The 22,349-nt window shown below is 40.8% G+C and overlaps 1 protein-coding gene across 6 annotated transcripts in view; it reads right to left on the minus strand.

Moving 5' to 3' along the window:
• Positions 1–781: 781 nt before the first annotated feature.
• The window catches only part of NEXN (nexilin F-actin binding protein), a 308,884-nt gene continuing 287,316 nt past the window's right edge, over positions 782–22,349 (minus strand). For all 6 annotated transcript variants that reach the window (XM_069641661.1, XM_069641660.1, XM_069641657.1 and 3 more), the window contains 4 exons: positions 14,720–14,944; positions 4,545–4,727; positions 2,025–2,385; positions 782–1,900 (listed from right to left, as the gene is read on the minus strand). In XM_069641661.1, coding sequence (XP_069497762.1) covers positions 1,887–1,900; positions 2,025–2,385; positions 4,545–4,727; positions 14,720–14,944 — 783 coding nt within the window. In that variant the 3' untranslated portion in view covers positions 782–1,886. The remainder of the gene's footprint in view (positions 1,901–2,024; positions 2,386–4,544; positions 4,728–14,719; positions 14,945–22,349) is intronic.

A 22,349-nucleotide genomic window follows, 5' to 3' on the forward strand; every position in this document is an offset into this window, starting at 1 on the left:
GCAGCCTGTCAAGTGGCTCCGGGTGTATAAACAGAAATCAAGCAGCCAGAGGAAATGAGAAGGAGCACAAGATGGGGAGCAACGTGCAAAGAGGCAGTCATGGTTGAACTGGAGCAGCGCAAGCCAGGACGCGGGTAAGACACCCAGCAGACTTGGGGGACATGAAGAAAGTGGGCCGTGTGACTTCCCCCAAGCCTGGGGACTTCCAGACTCCTGAACGGGCAGCAGGAGCTGCCGTGAAATGGAGCAGAGAGGACACTGACCGGATGCAGACCGAGGCACTGGAGCTGCCAGCGTGCGGAGAAAAGCACAAGGCAGGTGAGCAGAGCTTGCGCTGGTAATGTACAGAAGGCTGGGGAGTGTCAGGAGGGCAGAGAGCTCTGGAACACTCCAACAAGACAGCGAAGGAACTCCGGTCTACAGTACAGACACAACAATATGGTTTTTGAATACCGAGCTAACGAGAAACGTTACTTTGAACCAGAAAATGCTAATTGAAAAGGGAGGGTGTTATTAGTGGTGTACTATCTCAATATTGAATCTAACATAAAAATAAGCATTTCAGTTGTGTGCTGCATACTAGGACGAGACCAAGGTGTGTGTCGCCTGATTGAAATCCTTAACAACATTACAGCACTTAATTCTACTTTAAACTGTATGTTAAAAGTATTTTTAAATAATTCAGAAAAAATCCTGGAATAAAATACATGGGGTATACAGACTAATGTTTGACATCGCACTACAGATTTCAAACAAGAAAATCAACAACACAAACTGAAAATACATTCTTCATTTACACATTTTATTAGGTAACAAGTACATTTTATCAAATAAGTTGAACAACAGAAAATTCAATTACTTAAGTATTCGAGGCTGGCAGTAGAGCACTCCTGGCACAAACATTAGGGGAGTACACTGGTGAATTTCCACAATGTAGCTGTTTGTTTATCTGGGTCACACAGCATTGTTGTGAATTTGCTTGTGAAGAAAAACTGTTACACTCCAAAGAAAGGAGATTGGCAGGAGCAAAACATAAAAAGATGTTGAATAAATGTATCATAGTATAAGGAATTTGTAGACATGGTAACCAGTACATCAATGTATGATTTATGTCCCTTCATATGTGTTGTACATTAAAATGCACATTTGAAAAACGTATTTCATTAAGTTACAAATTGTTCACATTTTTACTCCTAAATACTGTATACAGTACCTCCTTTAATTGAGAACTGTACACCAAGTTTAAAAGTCATGTGAAAACTCAAAACAATAACCCTCAAGAGAAATACATATATTTCCGGTAAGTACACATTCTGCAGTTTCAAAGTTTATTGGTATAATACAAAATGTTAAATACTGTTCTTTGGTATAATGCATCAAGTGCAATGTGCTAAAATGACATTTAATGGCATTTTATGCCCTTCTGTGAACAATGGCCTCATTTAACAACTATTACTGCAAGTCAAAGTCTTTATTGCAGGATGACACAAGTCATTGGTATGTTAGCTATAAATGTGTCTCTTCATATATTGGAGAAAAGGCATTTTCAAAGGCACAAACTGTTTTTCTTATCTTACCTACTCTGGCACTAGTTAAAATCCTCAACTGAGAAATACTTTGTAGATAACCAAGTGAACAAAAGTTAATAGTCATCATGGTACAGTTGTTGGACACTTAGTTCGTGGTTAGACGCTAAAGGCCACTTTCATCAACATTTGATGTCAAAGGTGTTTTGTTAAAGTCAGAACAAAAGACTACCCATAACATACAGGAATGACAAATCAAAACAATAACGATGTTTCTTTCCTTTAGCTGGGCCCCATCGCAGGAAAATAGGTGGAAGCAGCAAGAAAGTGGAGAAAGGAGATTCCAGCAAAAGCAGAAAATTAGTAGTCGTCAGCTAGAACGGAAAGAGAGAAGCAAAGCATTAGGAAAGCTAATTACAAAAGATTTGTAAGAAAAGGAAGAGCGTGTTCAAAATGTCAGCAACTTTCAAGAATGAATCACAAGTCACTATCTCTTACTTTCAATGGTGAGGATGCACGAGCTAGCAGCTGTGCCTCTGCTGTTGACAACTTTACACATGTATTCTCCCTCATCCTCTGGAAACGTTTCGGGTAAATAAAGACAGTATGTTTCTCCTCTCTCGATGTATTGGTAGTCCTCACAGTCCTGCAGCATTTCTCCTTCGAACCACCATGTAACTTCAGGCTTTGGCTCCCCAATGACTTTCACTGTAAATCGCACAGGCTCACTGTCCACAACTGACATATTTTTTAGAGGCTTCTTGAACCATGGTGCTCCAGACCGGGCATGTTCTTCTTCGTCTTCGTAAGTAGACCCATTAACAATACTACCCTCTTCTTCGTCCTCATCTTCTTTTTTCTGCAATAAAACATCAACATTTCTCTTTTTAGTAACCACTTTTATTTGCATTTTTCAGGAACAAGTTAACACAAACCAATATACCCGCCTCAGTACCACCCTGAACTCCTCCCAAGTCCTGACAACAGTAAGTATCGCTATCCTACAACAACCAACAACTGACCGTGTGATATTTGGTCAAGCATTCACTTTGTTGACTGCCAGTAAAGTATGTAGTCAACTAGTAGCTATTTTAACGGGATTTCACATTTTATAATGAGGGGTTCCTACATTTTTTTTAAACTACAAACAAAATGTATTGCATCATTGTTAATATTTGTCATATACCTTTTTTGAAGGCTGTAGATCAACCCCAAGAGTCTATCTAACTAACTTTTGTAGACATAAGTGATTCCTTTGTGTTTTACTTGCGAGAACTGCCTTGGCAAGAAAAAAACATTGGATTGCAAGAGTTCATGATCTGCTTTTCTAGTCTGAGAGCCACAACGCATGGTAGTGTTTTTTCTTTCGTCTGGGTAATTTATACTGGAAGCTATCGTAGCTTGGTTTTAAAGTAAGCTATCACAAACATGTAGAACTTGTGTTTTGGACAGCAGTAATTATATGATGTGCTAGGTTCAGTAATATCATGAGTATGGATGTTATCAGAAGATAAGGAGATTAATTTTTCAGGTGAAGATCTCTATTAGTCCGCATCTAGCAAAATGGGACTGCGATTGAAACACTTATGGCCAGGATTTCCATCTTTTATTTCCTGCGTGTGGGTGAAATTTCAACCTGGGGTGGTTTCAGTGGTGTAGCCCCAAACTGCAGGTGAGGATTTCTAATTGATGATGGCATTGGAAAAGAGTGTTTGTATTTGTTGTGTGCATCAACTTGACCTACAGACATAACAGTTCCCTTAATGGCAGAGAATGGTGACAGGAGGATAGGATCACCTATACAATCGTAATACTTTAGCACAGCATCAATTTAGGTTCAGGGTCTTCTCTTTTGTGACAAACATACTGTGCCTTTACAAGCTACAGAATCTTTTCACCCGTTTCACAGAGCAAAGACACATTAAAAAAGAAAACCCCAATGCTTAGGAAGCCTGAGAGTGAAGCAAACATTTTTGGTAATGTTATGGTGGGATCTCACATAAAGAGATAGTTGCTGAAAAATGTCCAACGTCCTAACACTTTATGTTGTGTGCTGTTTTCCTAACACGGAAAGTACTAAATATACATTTTAGAACCTCTAGTTCCTTAGGGCACATTTTGATTGGCAGGCTGAAATGTACAGTTTCAGAGCAGCAGAGCTACATGGTGGATGCTGGTTTGAAGAGTGTCCAATTTCAACCAATATGCGTCGTTTATTTCTTTTTTGTGAAAGGATACAATCTCATTTACATAGACTTGCAACACCTGTGACAAGTGCTGCAGAATGTAGGAAGGGATTGCTGAAGACCAGTGCTCACTTATGTAGGGGGCGTGTGCCTCAGGTGACGAAGGCTGCTGCTGTGGGGTGGGGCCGAGCCTGATTTGCATATGGTCTGTCCCCTTTTGTAATGGCTTGGCGGGCGTAGAACGATGGTCTGGAGGGTTGCCCAGAGCAATGCCAGAGGTTCCAGACATCAACTCTTGTTTTGCTGCAGACTGATGTAGGTGCAGATAGCTGGGCTTTAGATATTGATGTTATCTTTTCCTATAGTTTATGATTCATTACATCATATTTTACGGTGAAGCATGTTCATATTTTGTATCTATTTACTTTTATGTTACATGTATTTTTACTCATGTTTTTATGAAATCATGTTTCCAAAATAAACTTGAGTTGAAATGATATCTATCCCAGTTGGTCCCATTCCCTTAGAATAATATAAATATAGTACAAAATATATATTACCACTAAGGGTAATCAGTGTAGAAAGAAATGGTTCTGAAAATCAGGTTTTGCACACTACATAATGTCTTCTGCGCTCAAGATACCTTGGGACTAAGACAATATTAATGATATTGCTCCGAAATCCCCAAAATTCACAATTGGCCTTTCTGTTTTGTCATAGGTGCAAAATAATATTTGCCATGTCTCGATGACTTAAAATTATATGACAGCTTTTTTCGTATTGTGCATTTTTAATTAGGCTTTGCTCAAACATTTTAAGACTGTTTCAGTACCTTCTGCAATGCTGCATCTATTTCTTTCTGTTCAAACTGCATTCTTTGAAGCTTTTGTTCTTCAATCCTCCTCTGTTCTTCTTCTTCTCTTGCCTTTGCCATTTGCTCAAATCGGGCCTTCATGTTAACCTTATGTGCAAACGGCGCTTCGCATTTTCTTGCTGGTTTAAGGTCTTCCTCTTCCTTAAATAAATAAATAAATAAATACATGCAGTATTAAAAATTGTGTTATACATTCATTTCATCTGCAATCCTTGCTTTCTGAATGATGCCTTTTTAAATGCATGAAGCTCAGAACCACAGCCCTGAATGTACTTTTGTATCTTAAAATGTAATTAAGAGACACACAAATAAAAATTCATACAATTAGTAATTCATAAAATTATGCTTAGTGCAAAAATATTTTTTTTTCTCCATTGAAAAATATTTTTGGTCTGGAGTGAAACCAACATTGAAGCAGCACTGAAGATTCTAAATGCGACAACATTAAATGCATACATTAAACAGGAGATACACGTGGACATTGCACAGGTGCTAAAACTAAAAGACACTGGCATTCAAAAAGATGACTGATCAGGGCAGTGTTCCATCGCATGATGCCTGTGGATGATTTGTTGTTCAAGAAAAGGAACGAATTTGACTCTGGGCTGAATTTACACAACAGTTTGGATATTAAAACCTTAAGCTCATATTGGATTTTAGATTGGAGAAAACTGTAATTGCTGGTTATTTCAGAAGGTACTTTAGTAAAGTCTTTGCATTATGTTGGAATAATTCTTTCGACACTTTAATCTGGTGTTTTGGGATTTTCCTGGATGCTTTTCATAGTTTTGAATTCGTTTCTTGGACTATCTTTTCTTAGGAATTATTCTGATAGTGTTAGGGTTTGGGAAATTATGGGCCACAGTTCTCGGTCTGGCCCTATTCAGGAATTTCTAATTTTCAGATGATATTCTTTGCTTGTAGGTATGTATTTGATACGTGTGTGACGGAGCTACACTACACATGTATATTTGTATACATATAGATAATTCTTTAGCCAGTGCCTTCATAGTGGCCATGAGCACAATAGCAGGTTTTGCACTCTTGATGTTCATCACAGTGTAGGTTCTATTTAAAAACATGGATTGAGAAAAGACTAAAAACATTTGATTATTTATTTCGTACTCCAGTCAGGACCTAGGATTTCTCACCAGAGAGCTGAATGGAAAACTACATGCCCTATACTACCTTCAGTGTTACATACCAAGTAGATCTTACCACATGCCAATGTTCCGGTGTTCCCCCATACCCTTATCATTTGTCTGTTTTCTGTGACTTATCAATTATCAGTGATGTATCTAGTAGCAATTGGGCTGAGCTGCTTCTCCCTTCACAAATCCTAGGGTCTTGGCGTGTTTGTTATGACCACTACATGTTTTAAAATGTTCAATATGGTTCCCTTCGAAATTTCACTCACTTTGTGCAAGGTCTTCATGGTATGGTCACTGGGAAGAGATATTGGGCCTCATTACAGGTTCAGCGGTAGCCCTGCAGGTAAAACCGGCAGGCTGCTGCCGAACTTGCAAATGTTTACGGTGCCTGGCAATGGCGAAATACAGGGCTATTACAACCCTGGCGGGCCCTGTATTTCCCCAGGCGCCGGAATGCATTACTCCCCATTTCCATTTGAGCACTATAGGGCTCAATGAGAATGGGAGGTCGGATGCACCGGCACCATTCGTGAATGGTGCCGGTGCATCCGACATGCTCTGCTCACGGGCGCCGGTATGCCCGCCAGGTCAGACCTGGCGGGCGGGAAGGCACCCGCGAGCAGAACTCGTAGTTTGCCGGTCTGGTAACAATGGTAACGGCAAGCTTACCGGTATCATTGTTAACGGACCGGCAAACTTGTAATGATGCCCATTTAATTAAAGAGACTTCACAGCATTCACCATGTTTTCTGAAGCCATACTGAATAGTGAATGTGCTGGAGACAATGGAGACAAGTTAACAAAATTCCCTCAAGACATGATGTAATTCATGAGGTACCTCGAAAACCTCAAACTTACTAAGTGATTGTAACTTAATTGTAGTTTCATGTTTATATAGACTGCAATATTTTGAGATCCACAATCCAAAGTGCAATTCATTATTTCATAACTGAGGGGAGGTGCAGCCTCATGGAAAACGCCTTAGTGAAAACAGTCTGGCACACAAACTTTACAAATGTAAACAGGACCTTGGCCAGAGTTTTGTTTGCATAGCAGTATCAGAATATATTGACAGTGAATTGCTGGATCTAACATAGGCAAAGAAAAACCTATCCCTGCCAGACATTTGTGTGTGGCTGAAATGGCCACTTTAATTAAGGCTCATGTCGGTCCCTGAAAACCAACATTTATTTAAGTGGTTGCCAGTTTGGGTGATGCCACCTGATGATGTTCCCACCACTTTGTTAGCGGAGCGGTGGGTATCGAACCAGCACCTCAAGTGCTGGAGTCTCACTGCAGAGTGTGGCCACCGGCATCATGACAGGAAGCTTGAATCCTCCCTTTGGGTTTAGCTATGCAGATTGGTCATGATAATGATCATGGTAATAATTTAGGAGACCCTGCTGCCCACTGCCTTGGATTTTCCTTTCATTTAATTTAATTTAATTTATAGAGCGCCTTTCGCCCAAGGTACTGAACAATAAAAAAGCACAATTCATAATGATAGAAATTTAGCATAGGTACAAGTTACACCAGAAGAGAGAGAAACCAAAGAATTTAAGAGACAGGAGAAGATAGAAGCTAGATTTTGAGATTTGTTTTGTGAAAAATACAAAGAGATGACGCGGATCGAAGTGAGAGGGGAAGAGCGTTCCAGTCTTTAAGAGCCAGAAGAGTAAAAGAGCGGAAACGAGACAAAGCACAAGAAGGCTTAGGAACAGTTAAATTAAATAGATTCTGTGATCGTAAGGGGAGCGAGGTGACTTAGAACAAGAGAAAAGCAGAGTGATAGGGGAGCCAGACCATGCATGCATTTGAAAACAATCTATAGAAAGTGACAAAGAAGACAAGATTCAAAAGGAAGTCATGAAATTGAGAGTAGGGAGAACAAAGAGGAAGAAAGTAATGTTCTGGAAAAGCTTTCTCAACTGCATTATAAACTACAGAACTTTGGCGGTACTAGCTATTTGTTCCCCGCTCAGCTGGAACTCGATTCCAATTGATCTCAGAAAGATTCCTGACTTGTGTCATTTCAAAAAAGCCATCAAACTTTTCTATTCAACTCCATAGATTAAGGCGTTGTAGTTCTCTGCTTTGATTCTCTGGTTTGACTTTTTTTCCCTCTATGATCACTTCTTCAGTGCGCACTGAGGCCTTTGGCCGTTTTGTGCCTTATAAGCATGTCATTAATTAATTCATTTATTGTCTATGAATGCCTTCCCGCCTGATGTAGCATTTATGGGAAAATCACAGGACAAAATCGCAAGGCTATGCTTTCTTTAGGATAGACGCCCTATGAACTTATAGTTTTCATGGAGAATTCAATACTGTATATCTATTTTTAACAGTAATGACTGACAGTGGTCTGACGTAGAGATAGGATAGCCTTGAATATTTGATTAGAGAATACACAGAAAGCCAGGGTGTGTTAACCTTTCCTCAAAGATCTTTCTTAACTGTCTGCAGAGTCTTCTATTAATATTTTGTTTAACCTTTACGAAAATAGGTGTGCATTCCACTTGAGGATATATATGAGAGAAAATGACAGGACAAACCACGACTGCCAATTAGTGCCCATATTACAGAAATTCTAATACCACAGTGTAATTGTTGCACCAGGTAAAAGAATTGTGTCAGTGCCAATATGTATAGTGGCAATGCACACTTGCACTCATTCAAAAACTGCACTTCACTGATGCAACGTTTGGACTAATAAATGGAATCTGCTGTTGATGAGAAAGGTAAAAGCTATAGTGGAATATAAGAATATGGCAATGCACTGGTAAATGCAAATAGAAACCTATTGTAAATAGACTTAGTGCCTCATTATGAGTCTGCCTGTCCGGACAGAAGGGTGCCGATAGCAATGTACCGGCACCCTTTCTGGACCGGCAGACTACAACTCGACCTGCCGGCACAAATGCGCCTGGCACGTCTGACCTGCCGGGTGCATCCCCCCAGTAGGCAGGGACACCATGGAAGCACCAGTACTGCTGACAATGGTGCTGGTGCTTCCTTACACCCATTCGCGTGGAGTACAACATTTTTTGCCACCTGAGATCCCGACCTGCCGGGACATGTCCGATAGCACCGGGTTCTAAGGTGGCAGAATCTGTGTTATTAGGTTGGTGGCAACCTGCCGGTGGCAACGGTGGGTTACCACCAACCTCGTAATGAGGTCCTAAGTGCTTAGTTACATATGAGTCTTCAAAATAGGGAATTCATTACTGTTTGGCTGAAATCCTAGGAGAAACTTTTTCCCATGTTGAGAAAACAGACCTTTTTTTATTAGCCATAATGAAACACATTACATTGCCTATAACAAACATCCATCCATTCAGGGACTCTGAGTAATGGGAACCCCCACCGACCCCCCACACAAGCTCATCTCAAGAGAAATATCATTAGAAAAGTATATCTTTACATCCCAAGGGAGATAAGTCCATGGTCCTCTGAAGAGATATAACCTAAACTGAGCACTGTCAGGGGTTTTGACCCATGTTTGAGTTATTATGCTGCAACATTTGGTGCTGTGGGCTTAGGAAATCCAAGATGGCGGAAAAGCCCACATTTGCGCCAGGATCCAGGAATACCGCGCAGTTTTTGCGCACACCAAAATGGTCACCTGACCTACCACCCACCAGTGCGAGCGTGATGGGCCAGGAGTGCCATGGGTGAAATGTGTGCAAAAGGAAAAACAGCAGTGCCGGTTGGCTCAAAAAGCACTTTGAAATCACCTTTGTTTCTCTGAAATGCAAGCTAAAAATGCCTATTTTAAACATTGCAAGATATTCAAAAATCTCACTGAACACCAGCATACATTTGGCAGAAGGTAGACTTGTGTGCATACAAAATCTGGGAAAAGAAAGAGCCCAAAATAATGTTCATAATGAAACTGGCTGAGCTGTGGATGTCAGCAGCTGACGTGAAATTGGACTGAAAGACACTAAAATCTAAATGTTTAAAATAAATGAGTGACCTACTGTTGAGTGTCACATAGTTTGTAACTGTTAAATGTCATAGTTTTGAACTTAGAATCAGCGTTCTAGCTGCATGTGTAAAAATTGTAAGTTTGATTTGGATGAAGTAAAACTGGGAACAAAAGTGACATTTAGCTGACGCCTGGCTTAAAGAGATTGAATTCTGCCTGGCAACTACCCCCGACAGGAGTTGAAACTTGCTCAGCCACTCTTACCAGGCCTGGCTGCATTCTGCTGCCCCCACCAAAGGGAGATGACACCTCTCTGATTGGATTAGGGGAGGAGCAGCTGGGGACTGCAGGAAACTGAACAATTAGCCTTCCTTGGCTCAGGCAAATGTTAAATTAGGGGGGGGTCGTAAATGGCTTCCTCTTGAGAGAAACGGGGAGGGGCAGTGCCTCTGTGAGCAACTTCAGTTGGAGGAAGTGGACAAACCAGAAATTCCACCATGTGCTTTGGGAAACCACACCCCTCTGGGCCAAAGCATAATTTTAAAAAGATGGATAATTCATAGTACGGACTTGTCAAAATTATATAATTAATATCATTATTCTTGTGATTTTTCTGTGCACATTTTAAGAGGTGTTAGAACTCTGTACCACGTTCTGAGGCAAAACCCATGAATTATGGAGATTGCAGACACGGGGTTCAAGCTAGAAAAATGAAAATTCACTGGAATATGTGTAGAGAGATGGTGTACATCTGTGTCATTTTTGGTAAAAATCCAATATTGGTAAACCAACCAAAAAGCGCAAAATGTTGTCATTTCTTAATCCATGCTCTTAGAAAGATCAGAGTTAGAACAGAAACTACCTTATGTGATATATGATATGTACATGTAATGTCAATGACGTGTGTATCTGGGAAACCTGTTAGTTATGAAAAATTCATTTTCTAAGTAAAAGCAACGGGGAGTGTTTTTCTGTATGCCATAAAGATGACACCTGATGACTCACTGCTCCCTTCTCAAATCAGGCCAAAGAGAAATCCTTGACCTATCAAATCATGAGTGGGGTGGGCACAGAAAGTTAGCATCCACACCCATTTTCAAAAGACATAAAAAGAGCCACTGGAAGCCAGACAGGGACATTCATTTTCCAACCTTCAACTGAATTCCTGCGCAGCACGCTGACGGAGAATTCCAGAACCTCACTCCAGATCTTCACTCCAGAACTTAAAGCAGAGAGGCCTGGACCACCAGCTAAATCCTTTTTCAGCAAACCTTCAGAATCCAGCAATCCAACCAAACTATTCTACAGGCGGGCGAGCTGTTGAATTCTTTGCCAAGAACTTTTGCCAGAACCGATAGCAGACCCAGAAAGAAGTGCCGACAGCAGAACCACAGACCGGATCAGAACCAGAGAGACCAGAACTAGAGATCCAGACCAGCAGAGCAGAGCTGACCCAGATAGCTGTGACTTCTGAAACAACCACCTGGAGTCCAGTCCCAACCTGACCAGACCCTGATGGCCTATTTCAAATTCATAGTGTGAGTACCCAGCTAGAACTGTGCAGAACCCATCTCTTAGCTTAAAATAATCTGATTCAAAACATTTGAACCTGTCCAGAACTGCATCATAGGAATCGTGTGTCCCTTCTCTGATTTTCAACCTGTAAAAGTGTAATTTTGCCATTTTGAATCATTATTTCATTTCTGAAAATCTACCTTCATAAAATCGTCTGTTTCTCTTGAACCGTTTGTGCTAGAGGCGAGATTTAACTTTCATTTTAAAGCTAAGATTCTAGGCTTTCCAATGACTGTTCATTATACTTTTTCCGTAATCGCGCTTGACACACTCGGAAAAAGTGCCGCGATTTGCGATTTGGCTCAAATTTCTTCACTTGTCAAAATAGCAGCTTCTTGCTTTCCTTTGCTGAAATTCGTTTGCAACCTGGCAATCATTCATAGAGCATTGCTGAAGTGATCCTGAACTAATTTAAAGTAGCTATCACCCACCCTGAATCTCTTATAGGGAATTAAAAACCATTTTTAGCATATTTTACTTCATTGCCACCACATTTAAAAGGATTTTGCCTGTGTTTTAAAATCATCCCTGTGATCTAAGCTTGCTAGGGGGGAGCTGAACTACATTTGATTGTATTCCTGAGAACTGTGTGCTCTCCCTTCCATCTTATATTGCATAGGGGGGAGTGAATTGCCACCAGGGGAAAAGTGAACATATTATCTCTTGTGAAACCCTACCCGTTATTTCTGTACTGCATTCTTTCCATCATTGTTTTTCCTTGAAACCATAAAAGCATTCTCAGTTACCTTTTCCTCCCTATACTAACTCTTAAGTAATTAAATCAGTGTGCTAGTGTAACATCACCCAGTGTTGATCACTGTCATATTCTTAAGTGTGATATCAAATATTAATTTATTATAAAAGTGTAATATATATATTGTTTAATTGTTCCAATAAATCTTTTAAATTGCAAAACAAACCTACTTCTTGGCTCAGTGAGGTCAGGGGGATTCAAAGAGAGGGGCGTTATATAAGGGTTTATCATCCAGAGTATAACTTGTCATAAAAATATATAAATAAGGGCTCCCCTTGGGCGTCCCAGACGAGGAACTGACTTAGTGGGATTGCTGAATTGAAGTCATTTAATAGCACATGATATGGGGCTCTGTTTTCCAGGCCCAGTGCTTGAAAGGCCAAACTGCACTTATAGATGTCATCTCTTGACATTAGCTTAATAAATAAATCTACCATATGTGGTACTAATAGGACCTCAACTTGAAAGGGGCTTGTCAGCTATTCATATCAATCATTGACTGAACATTTCTCAAAAGAGCCCCTGAGAGCTGCTCACATGGTTCATTGTGCTGACAAACAAGAAAACAAGTGGACCATTTGAATCAGAATATTGGTGCATTGGAAAAACATGTATATCCATAAAATCCCAACTATGGGTTTTAGAGTAACATAAAAGATGTTATGAAACCATGAGATTCTCCTCTACAAAAATTAGATTAAACACTATATTTTGATAAAATAATGAATAGTAATTAATAAAAACATAAATATAAATAATGAAGTCTTATTTCATTGCATATACTTATGTTGGGTGTTTTGGAATTTGTCAGTAGAAATACATATTTCAACGAAGTGTCATGTTGCAACAATGAAATATGGAGGACATATGATTGAGTACAAAAGTGAACAGTTCCCACTCTGCCTCGTGAGCAGAAATATGATCAACCTATGTGATCAAGGGGTGTATTCTCTGGGAGTATTAGCTTGCTAAGCAGGTCAGTGGAAATGACCAATTAAAAGTTTTGAGGTCACCATGGCATAGTGTGGAAATATGAAACCATTCTTAAGCAGAAACACACAGGGAAATAGGAGAGAGCTCCCTGATTTTGAAAGCTGCAGATAAGGGAACACCTAATCCAAATGAGTGAGTGCTGGGCTATAATATTATCTGAAGCTAATTGGGCCTCATAAAAGAGAAAGCCTGAAGCATATTTTATCTGAGGCAGACCTGCTTTCCAAGAGGACAGAGAAAGATGCCTTGCTGGTTGGGAATTGCCGGAAACCCCTTGTGGGTCCTTGCTGGAACTATGCCATAAACAATTATTCAACATTAAGTATGAACATTCCCCCAATGTAATTAGACATGGACCCTATAGGACTATTTCTCTGCTAAGTCACAGGAGCAAGTGGACTGGGAGAGATTGCCACTAGGTGTTGCACATTCCAAATACAATTCTTTAATGTTTTAGTGTGAGGATGCAACATTGCTTTCTCACTATATTTGAAGGCAAGTGAAATCTGACTTGATTGTAGAACATTTTGCAGTGTCCTGTTGATAGCGTACAACGGCTGATAAATTACCACCAACAGAATGGAAATAGGATGTTCTAGCTTGTTAGTGTGAAACATGTGCTGCTTTTACTGTATTGAAAGCCGATTGGGAATATATTTAAAGAACCAATAGAACCAATTTGTCTGCCTTTCTCTGTGCTGTGTGCACAGTGTAGTGTGGATAGGATGTGCCAGTGCGGAGAGCACATACATTTGTAAATGATAGCCATATAAATTGAACTGAGTGTATAGTCAACAGTTGGTGCTCTGAACCGATGCACAGGCTTCATAGCCGGACAGAGAATTTATAAATCAACACCTGTGAAAGATGTAGATATTTAAAAATGGATTAGGATGAAAGGTATTTCCATAGAAAAGGTGCACTTCCTAATGAACAGTACAATTCCCAGAATGATCTTGTGTTAAAGTTAGAGAACCCCGAATTTCATACACTCAAAGCATCCAAAGGTATTGGGGGCATAGTTGTTCGGTGGATACACAGAGTAGATAAATCAACTTTCTCTGCATAATAAATTGATAGGACAACTTACTAGAGCTACTGTTTCATGTACAAGCTTAGGCTGGAAAGTGACCACATCACATTGCACATGGAAACATATTACTAGTGGGAAATATATAGCACATGCATCTTTCTGTGTGACATGTAGTGAAAGCAAAGCATAACCTATACTGTCCGAAAAGAAGCGTGGAAGCAAATGTAATTTGTATTTTATGATTTAGAGACTGATATTTAGAGGTATTTAGAAATATAATAATGGATGGATTGAAAGACTACTTATGTCAATGGTTTCTTAGTGAGATTTGCACAGGCAGGCCAATTCATAATTCTGCAAACCAGATATCAATGTGTATGTATTTTACTGTGATGGATTCCGCCCAGCATTAAGTTAGGGGCCCACCTTTCTAATTATTTCATTTGAATAAAACAATTGTTGATTCCTAATACAGCCTGTTTCTTGTCCCAGAATTGCGGGTGGGATTGTATACCATGGGGTGTTAAATTAGAGGTAGCTGCTTAGTGAAGAACAATCATAACACACCAAAATATCTTAAAAGATCTTCAGGGACAGTAAGGTGTGGAATTAGTAAATGGCAAAGAATTTATGAAATGATCATAGGCTTGAGATTAATGATTACGTTATCACACAGAAACATAAGAAACCACTTACATCTTGGAAGTTTTCTGCTTCTCTTTCTCTTATTTCCATGTCAATTGCTTTTCTTCTTGCCCGTTCTTCTTCAATTTTTTTCTGAATTTCTTCTTCCGATAACTCTCCAATTTTTTCAAATTTGCTTTTTAAATTCTTTGCTTGAATAGATCCTGTTCTTTTTAACTTTATTAATTCTTCATATTCTGTGCTCATTATTTCATAGCTTTCATTCACCTCCTCCTCCTTAAAGAGATTAAGGAAAGTATTTGTAACGTGAAAATATGTGCAAGCCGTAGCATAATAAACAAAGCAAAGTAGAGTTTATTTTGCACAGAGCACGAAACGATGTTAATAATCAATTGCGTTTGAATGTTGGACATGAGGAGTCAAATTATCTAACATAGTTACTGGTGCTAAAATTGAGCAAATGTAATATTTGATCCTTTTGTAATATGGGATAGTGCAAGCAGATTTTGTACCAATCTATATTACCTATGTTCGTTTGCACCAGGTTACAAATTAATGTGTTAGTTTTGTATTAGTTGTATTGCTGAAATAAAGTGGAACAACATGTATGTTTTGGTTCCTTATTGGAGAAACCAAAACAATGAGAAAAAACAGCTTATGTGCTCAATGTTATTGCCTTAAATGAAAATATAATGTTTTGGCATCCCAGAAAAACTTGGTGTACACTCTATTTCTTATCACACTGGCAGAAGAAATGTCCAAACCCATTTAAATTATATTCAGAAAATAGTAAGATAATATGGGTTATAGTAAAACCGGGTTGATCCATTTTATATTGCACAATCAGCAGAAATGTTGCAAAGTATGTTCGTTCAATTTTCAGCACTGGAGCAAATGGTAGATAATGTGGCACCTGTTTGTAGCAAGCTGCCAGGAGTTCAGTGACATTATGGGGACGCAGCCACAGGGAAAGGTAACCAATAAAACCTGACATTTTGGTTAAAGGCAGTTCATCCTATTTAGTAGCAAACAAAACTAACACATACACACATAAGCATGTGTGGGGACATATACACACAAATTCTCTGTCACTCACAATCACTGTTCACAGTAGATATTGTCGTGAAAAATAGGCAAGTGGTTTTCGCACACCAGTACATGTAATTTAACAGACACAAAGTTTGTGGACAGTTTGCAGGCCTTTCCACAATCACAGAATGTGACCTTTTCATTGCAACAAGGTGCAGGCACAGTGTGAGCCAGCTAAGCACTGTGTTTGTACAGCCCACTATCATCTGTAAGGAGAAAGGATATGAAGTTTATGTAAACGAGCAACATGTTGTGATGTTAGATGGTTATGTAAACAAGGAGCATTGTGATGTCGTTGTGAGAGAGGTTCTCCAGCATTGGATCTTTCATATTTCTGTAATCACTCCATCACCATTGAATCTTTCCCCTCTCTCCTCAAGCACTCCCTTTTGTACCCCCTTCTAAAAAAGCCTTCTGCTGATCCTTCCTGTCCGGCAAACTATCGCATGAACGCCATCATTCCTTTCCTGGGCAGGTTCCTGGAAAAGCTGGCCATCTCCCAGCTAACCCTCCACTCTGAATCTGTTGGTTGTCTTCATGACCACCAGTCTGGCTTCAGAGCAGCCAGATGCACAGAAACTGCTCTTCTGAACACCTGTGAAGATCTGCTCTCTAATCCTCCTTCACCTTTCTCTAACTTTAATACGGTCAATCACGCCATCCTCATTAATCGACTCTGCGAGAACCCAGGCTTCACGGATCAGGCTCTGGCATGGCTGACCTCTTTCCTCTGGACAGACTGTCCCAGGTCCAACTTGGGTCGTTTCTTTCCACCTCCTCTCTCTCCACTTGTGGTTTCCTCCAGGGCTCTATCCTCTCACCCTGGCTTTCCAATGTCTACCTGGCCCCTTTGGCCCACCTGAGTTCCATCTTCTCGTCTAACTTCCAGTGTTATGCTGTTGATACACAGCTCTCTTTCAGGCTTCCCTCAGCCTTGTCTCCTTCCACTCTCATTCCTGATTGTCTATTCGCGATTCAGGAATGGTGCGCTTCCAACGATCTCTGCCTCAACACCACTAAGACTGATATTCATTTCGTTGGGACCCCTGATCCCGCTTTTCCCCTCGCACTTTGGCTACCCTCCTTGGGCCGTCTACTCATGGCCTCCTCAGAGGCTAAAAACCTTGGGATCATCTTCAAATCCACCCTCCCCTTCTCTCCTTGCATCATGGACTTTGCCAAGAAGGCCCACTTCCAGCAGAACCTCCTCAGAGGTATTCTACCTTTTCTCACCATCCCCCAGAAGTTTACTGTCTCCAGAGCTCTGCTGGTCTCCAGACTGGACTACTGCAACAGCCTCTTTCTCAATCTGCCTAACTGTACACTTCAACCCCTTCAACTAATCCAGAACAGGACTGCAAGCCTTATCCTTGGCTTCAAGCCCAGGGACCGCATCTCTCCAGTCCATAAATCTATGCACTGGCTCCTGGTGGCTGCATGGATCAAGTTCAAGACCCTTAGAACCGTCCACAAGGCTTTCTGGGACCAGGGGCCGTACCATATCCAACTTACTTTACCTAAATACCTTCCCTCTAGAGCCCTTCGGTGAGCTACCTCAAACTCTCTGAGGGTCTGACGCTTCTCCAAGCAGAGAGTGGTAGGTAGATCTCTTTCCTCTGCAGGTGCCACCCTCTGGCATGGCCTCGCCGTCCCTCTCAAATTTGAGCCGGGCAACCTGATGTTCTGGAAGCTGCTCAAGGCCTTCCTTTTCTCCTCTGCCTTCTCTCTCTCCCTCTTCCTTGCTAACCTTCCTGTCTGCCTGCCCTGGCTGGTTGCTGGGTACTCTCAAAGTCTCATAGGGTACCAGGCCCCTCCATGAACTGTCTTCCTGCACTTCCTCCAGGCCCACTGCTTACCTAGGGACTGTAATTCCTACTCCCCCTGCCTTCCTGCACTTACCCAGAGCCGTGCTGCCCTAGCTGCACTTACTCAGAGCCATGGTACCCTGACCGCACTTTCCCTTATCCTCTCCCCTGCACTACCCCCTCTCCTTCTCCCCTTGTGCTTTGTTGTCACACTTACACAATCCAAATGACACAAGGCCTAGTAGGATCGTTTGTCCTCTCTTCTCACTGTCTCACCCTTCCTTGTCTTGTGGCGCCTAGTAACACTTGAGTACAGGAGTGTTAAAAATACCATATCATATCACAGATTCAAATGCTGTGACTATTCCCCGGTAGGCTGGGAATCCTTGGTAACATGGAGCAGTTTCATTTTAAACTGAATACTTCAGTCACTTTAGAGCTCTATTATCATCATATTTGGGTCATACTGCCCACAGCCAATGTAGCAATCCAGACAGGGCAAGGGCTGTCATTTTCAACTTTAAACCTTTCAGTTATTCTGACCCACATTACACTGGTCATATATGACACGCCCTTATCTATGCATCCAATTGAAAGGGATTTAGGTAATTATGGTGAAACACACGTGTGGTTGTCTGCATCCTTGGGAGCTGTCTGTCTGGGGTTGATAAAGGTTTGTATAAAATAGTGCAGCCCTGCAGGAAAAAGAAAATTTCTATGACCACAAATGCATGTTTTTCGTCTTATTTTCATACCCACAATGCATTACTCAGTGGCTCTGAACCGGAGGTGAACTTCTAGGGATGACTACTGGGAGGCGCTGTGGCAAGTGTGTTTTGTTAACTGAAATGGCCGATTCTATTCTCTCATTTAGTTACAGGGCTTTTTTTCACGCATTGTTTAAACCCACCTTAACATTCAGGGTGCTTACTAAACATACCCCAGTGCTCCAATGAAAAGGATGTCCCTTTGTACCACTCTAACGAACCCCAAAGAGAGTGAGTTACATTTGTGGTTGCCTGCATCCTTGACAGCTGCCTGTCCTGGATTGAAGATGCGATGCATAAAATAGTGCTCAGGGGGCCCTATGGGCCAAAGGGCCTGATTCACAGAAACATTCTATAATGGCGCAATCCCAGTGGAAAGGCTACTCACTAGAGCAAAAACACGTTTTTCAGCAGTTCATTTGCATACTTGCACTGCACTGTTCAATGACTCTGTCATGGACGTGAACTTCCAGGGCTGGCTACTGGGCGGCCATCCCTTTCAGGCATGTGTAGCTTGTTAGCTTAAATGGCCTATTCCACACTTGCTTTTCAATAAGGAAAGGCTTTCATGAGCGTGGGCACGTACAATATATTATTTGGTTTAAGAACAGCTTATTTTATGAAATATTTTAAAAATAACTACTTCTTCACCAGACTGTGTTTAAAAAAGAAATGCAGCCTTCAACACTGACAGTGTTTGAATCTTGATACAACAATGCACAATGCCAGCCCATAAATACCAAGTATAACCTATTCCATGGAAGCAAGGCCGCATCTTATCTTTAAATAGCTAACTCTTTTATTTTTGGTGAGATGCAATTACGAATGCATGGACATTATTAATGGAACGAGATTACCGGGAAAGACTAGTGTGAGGGTGGGTAGGCCCTTAGCATGGATCGTGTTGTTTAACAACATTTCCCATGTGTAATGAAGATTGCAGATCACACCATCGATGTATTATGTCGGCTTTATTATCTTAGTAATAAGCAAACGTGAGAGACCCCCAGCACAGGCAGTATCCAGGGTCCAACTGCTCACAGTTGAAGAACAACATTCTGATGCACAGCTAATGACATAGATGAGGTTCCAACCTCGAATGATACCAGCCTAGCGCAAGCCGATGTACTGGCACAATACATCTAGTTTCTGCATATAAACACTTCAATAACACAACCTATATACAACACACCTCCCTCCCCTAAAAAAAAAACTTCTTTTATTACACATTAATGTTTTCAATCTTAACATTTCCAGATCAAACTTATTGGGGAAAATACAACATTTATGTTGTGAGCCAAAAAAAAAAAATTTTCTCTTTAAGATCACATACTCATCTTTTTACCTTCGCAATTCTGGATAAGCTCCAGACTTGTCCACCTTCCACACATACCGCATTCTTGTAAATCTTTGTCACTCTAACAGGTTCTGAATATAAAGGTTCCCCTTTCTTAGAAACCACAGCCCTTCTTACCCGCACAGAATCTCCAGCAACAACCACAGTCTTCCTCTTTGGATATTTCTTATTAACCCTCTTCACCCACCTTTCCTTGTCGGCATCCATCTTTTTCCTCACCTCATTAACCACTGTATTCGTTTCTCTCGCCTTACCCAACCAGGCGGGAGATACACAGGTATTAGCTTTCCGTCCTCTCATCAATTCAAATGCGCTGACTCCTGTCTCAATCCTTGGAGCCATCCTTAACGCATACAATCTATCTCTCACAGCTACCTTCCTGTCAAGTCCACTTACATTCGCTCCCCGAATAGCATCCATAATGGATCTGTTAACCCTCTCAACCATTCCATTCGCTTGTGGGCAATACAAGGGTGTCTTTTTGTGTTCGATACCACATTTACTAAGGTACTCTAAAAACATTTTTCCCACAAATTGTGGGCCATTATCTGTAAGTACACTACTGGGTAAACCCTCTCTTTCAAAAACATCTTCCAGAAATTCTATTATCCGCATACAGGTAACTTCCCTCACAATCCTAAATTCAGTCCATCTAGAAAATGTATCAACAAGTACTATGGCGAACCTTCCTTTACCTGCTCCCATATCTAATGGACCTAAAATATCCATAGCTAAATCCTGCCACACACCCACTGGGGTCCTGGTTTTTTCCATTGGTTGCGACTTAGCACGTAAACTTTTCCCCGACTTGATGCAATCAGCGCAAGCACCTACAACTTTCTCAATTTCATGATCCATCCCTGGCCACCAGTAATCATCTTTAATTACTTCTTTGGTTTTACACATCCCTATGTGACCTTGGTGTGCCCGACTTATTAGTTTACTTCTCAAACATCCCGGAACAACTAATTTGTCCCACCTATATAATAACTCTCCCTTCAATGATAATTCATTTCTCACCTCCCACATTGACCTTTCTTCACTCGATAATAATCTTTTCTCTGGCCATTCACTTTCTACAAAAGCCATAATCCGTCTCCATATCTCACTGGATCTCAACGCTTGAATCCATTCATGTTTCTGTATTATGCCCTCCAATGTAGCAAACACCATCTCATTTTCACCATAAAGATTTTTATCACTGTCAGTCCCAGCATTTTCAACTTTCACTCTTGAGGCATGATCGGCCTTGACATTTTCTTTACCCGCAACCACCTCAATTATGAACTTATGGCACTGTAGTCTTGTCACCCATCCAGCCACTCTCCTTGATACCTTATCCAGTCCCTTATTTTCAAAAATTGATTTGAGCGGTCTATGATCTGTTCTTAGAACAAATTCCTGTCCCCATACAAAATTCTTCATTTTCTCAATTCCCCAGTGACATGCCAGGGCTTCTTTTTCCAACACTGAGTAATTTAACTCTGCACCCTTCAGCATGCGGGATGCATGCATCACCACCATCTCTTTTTCCTCGAAACCTGGTTGTAACATAACTACTCCTATGCCAGTGTCACTGGCATCTACCGATAAAATTGTTTTCTTCCTGGTGTCAAACATCGATAGGGGTTTTGCCATATCTATTTTCTTCTTTACCTCCTCAAATTCCTTCTCACATTCCTTGTGCCATACAAATTCTACGCCTTTCCTTAGCAATGACCTCAAATTTCTTATGCAATCCGTGTAATTCTCTACGAAACGATGATAGAATTCGAGGGTACCTAAAAATGACCTTAATTCACTTTTGTTCTTTGGTGGCAGAGTCCTCATAATCGACTCTACTAAACTCTTTTTCGGCCTGAGACCCTGTTCAGATATTTCATGGCCTAAATACTCGACCACCTGAGTCATGAAAACACATTTCTTGCTCCTCAAAGTTATTCCCCTCGACTTGAATATTTTTAGAACCATATCGAGTCTAAATCTCAGTTCTTCTTCATCTTTACCACAGATCAGGACATCATCTTGAAAACACCATACCCCATTTACTTCCTTTAGTAACTTATCCATCACCTTCTGGAATACTGAGGAAGCCGATACCAATCCAAATGGCATGCGTTTGAATTGATATATGCCCTCATATGTAATAAAAGCAGTTAACTTGCGAGATTCATTATCCAAACCAATTTGATGATAAGCACTCGCCATGTCAAGTTTTGCAAAGCACTTCGCATCCCCAATCCTACTTAAAAGCTCACCCATATTGGGTAATGGGTGGCGGTCTGCCACAACACATCTATTAAGTTCCCTCAAATCAATGCACACCCTCAAATCTCCACTTCCCTTCTTTACGACCACCACCGGGGATATCCACTCTACAGCCTTGGCTGGCTCAATAATTCCTTCCCTCTCAAGCTTTACTAATTCATTCCGTACTGCTTCCCGCATCGACAACGGTAACGGCCTAAGTTTTGATGCAATGGGTTTACTTCCTTCCCTTATGACAATCTTATGAACCATACCCCTAAGACATCCTACCTTTTCCTGAAATACTTCGGGATATTTCATTATCATTTCGCATTTGGCAATTTTATCATTGGACTCAGAAGGGTAGCCTACATTGCAAACTTGTTCCTCACCATTGGGATCTAACTTGATTTTTA

Source organism: Ambystoma mexicanum, chromosome 1q (genome assembly GCF_040938575.1).
Source record: "Ambystoma mexicanum isolate Mex_15411 chromosome 1q, UKY_AmexF1_1, whole genome shotgun sequence".
Lineage (NCBI taxonomy): Eukaryota > Metazoa > Chordata > Amphibia > Caudata > Ambystomatidae > Ambystoma > Ambystoma mexicanum.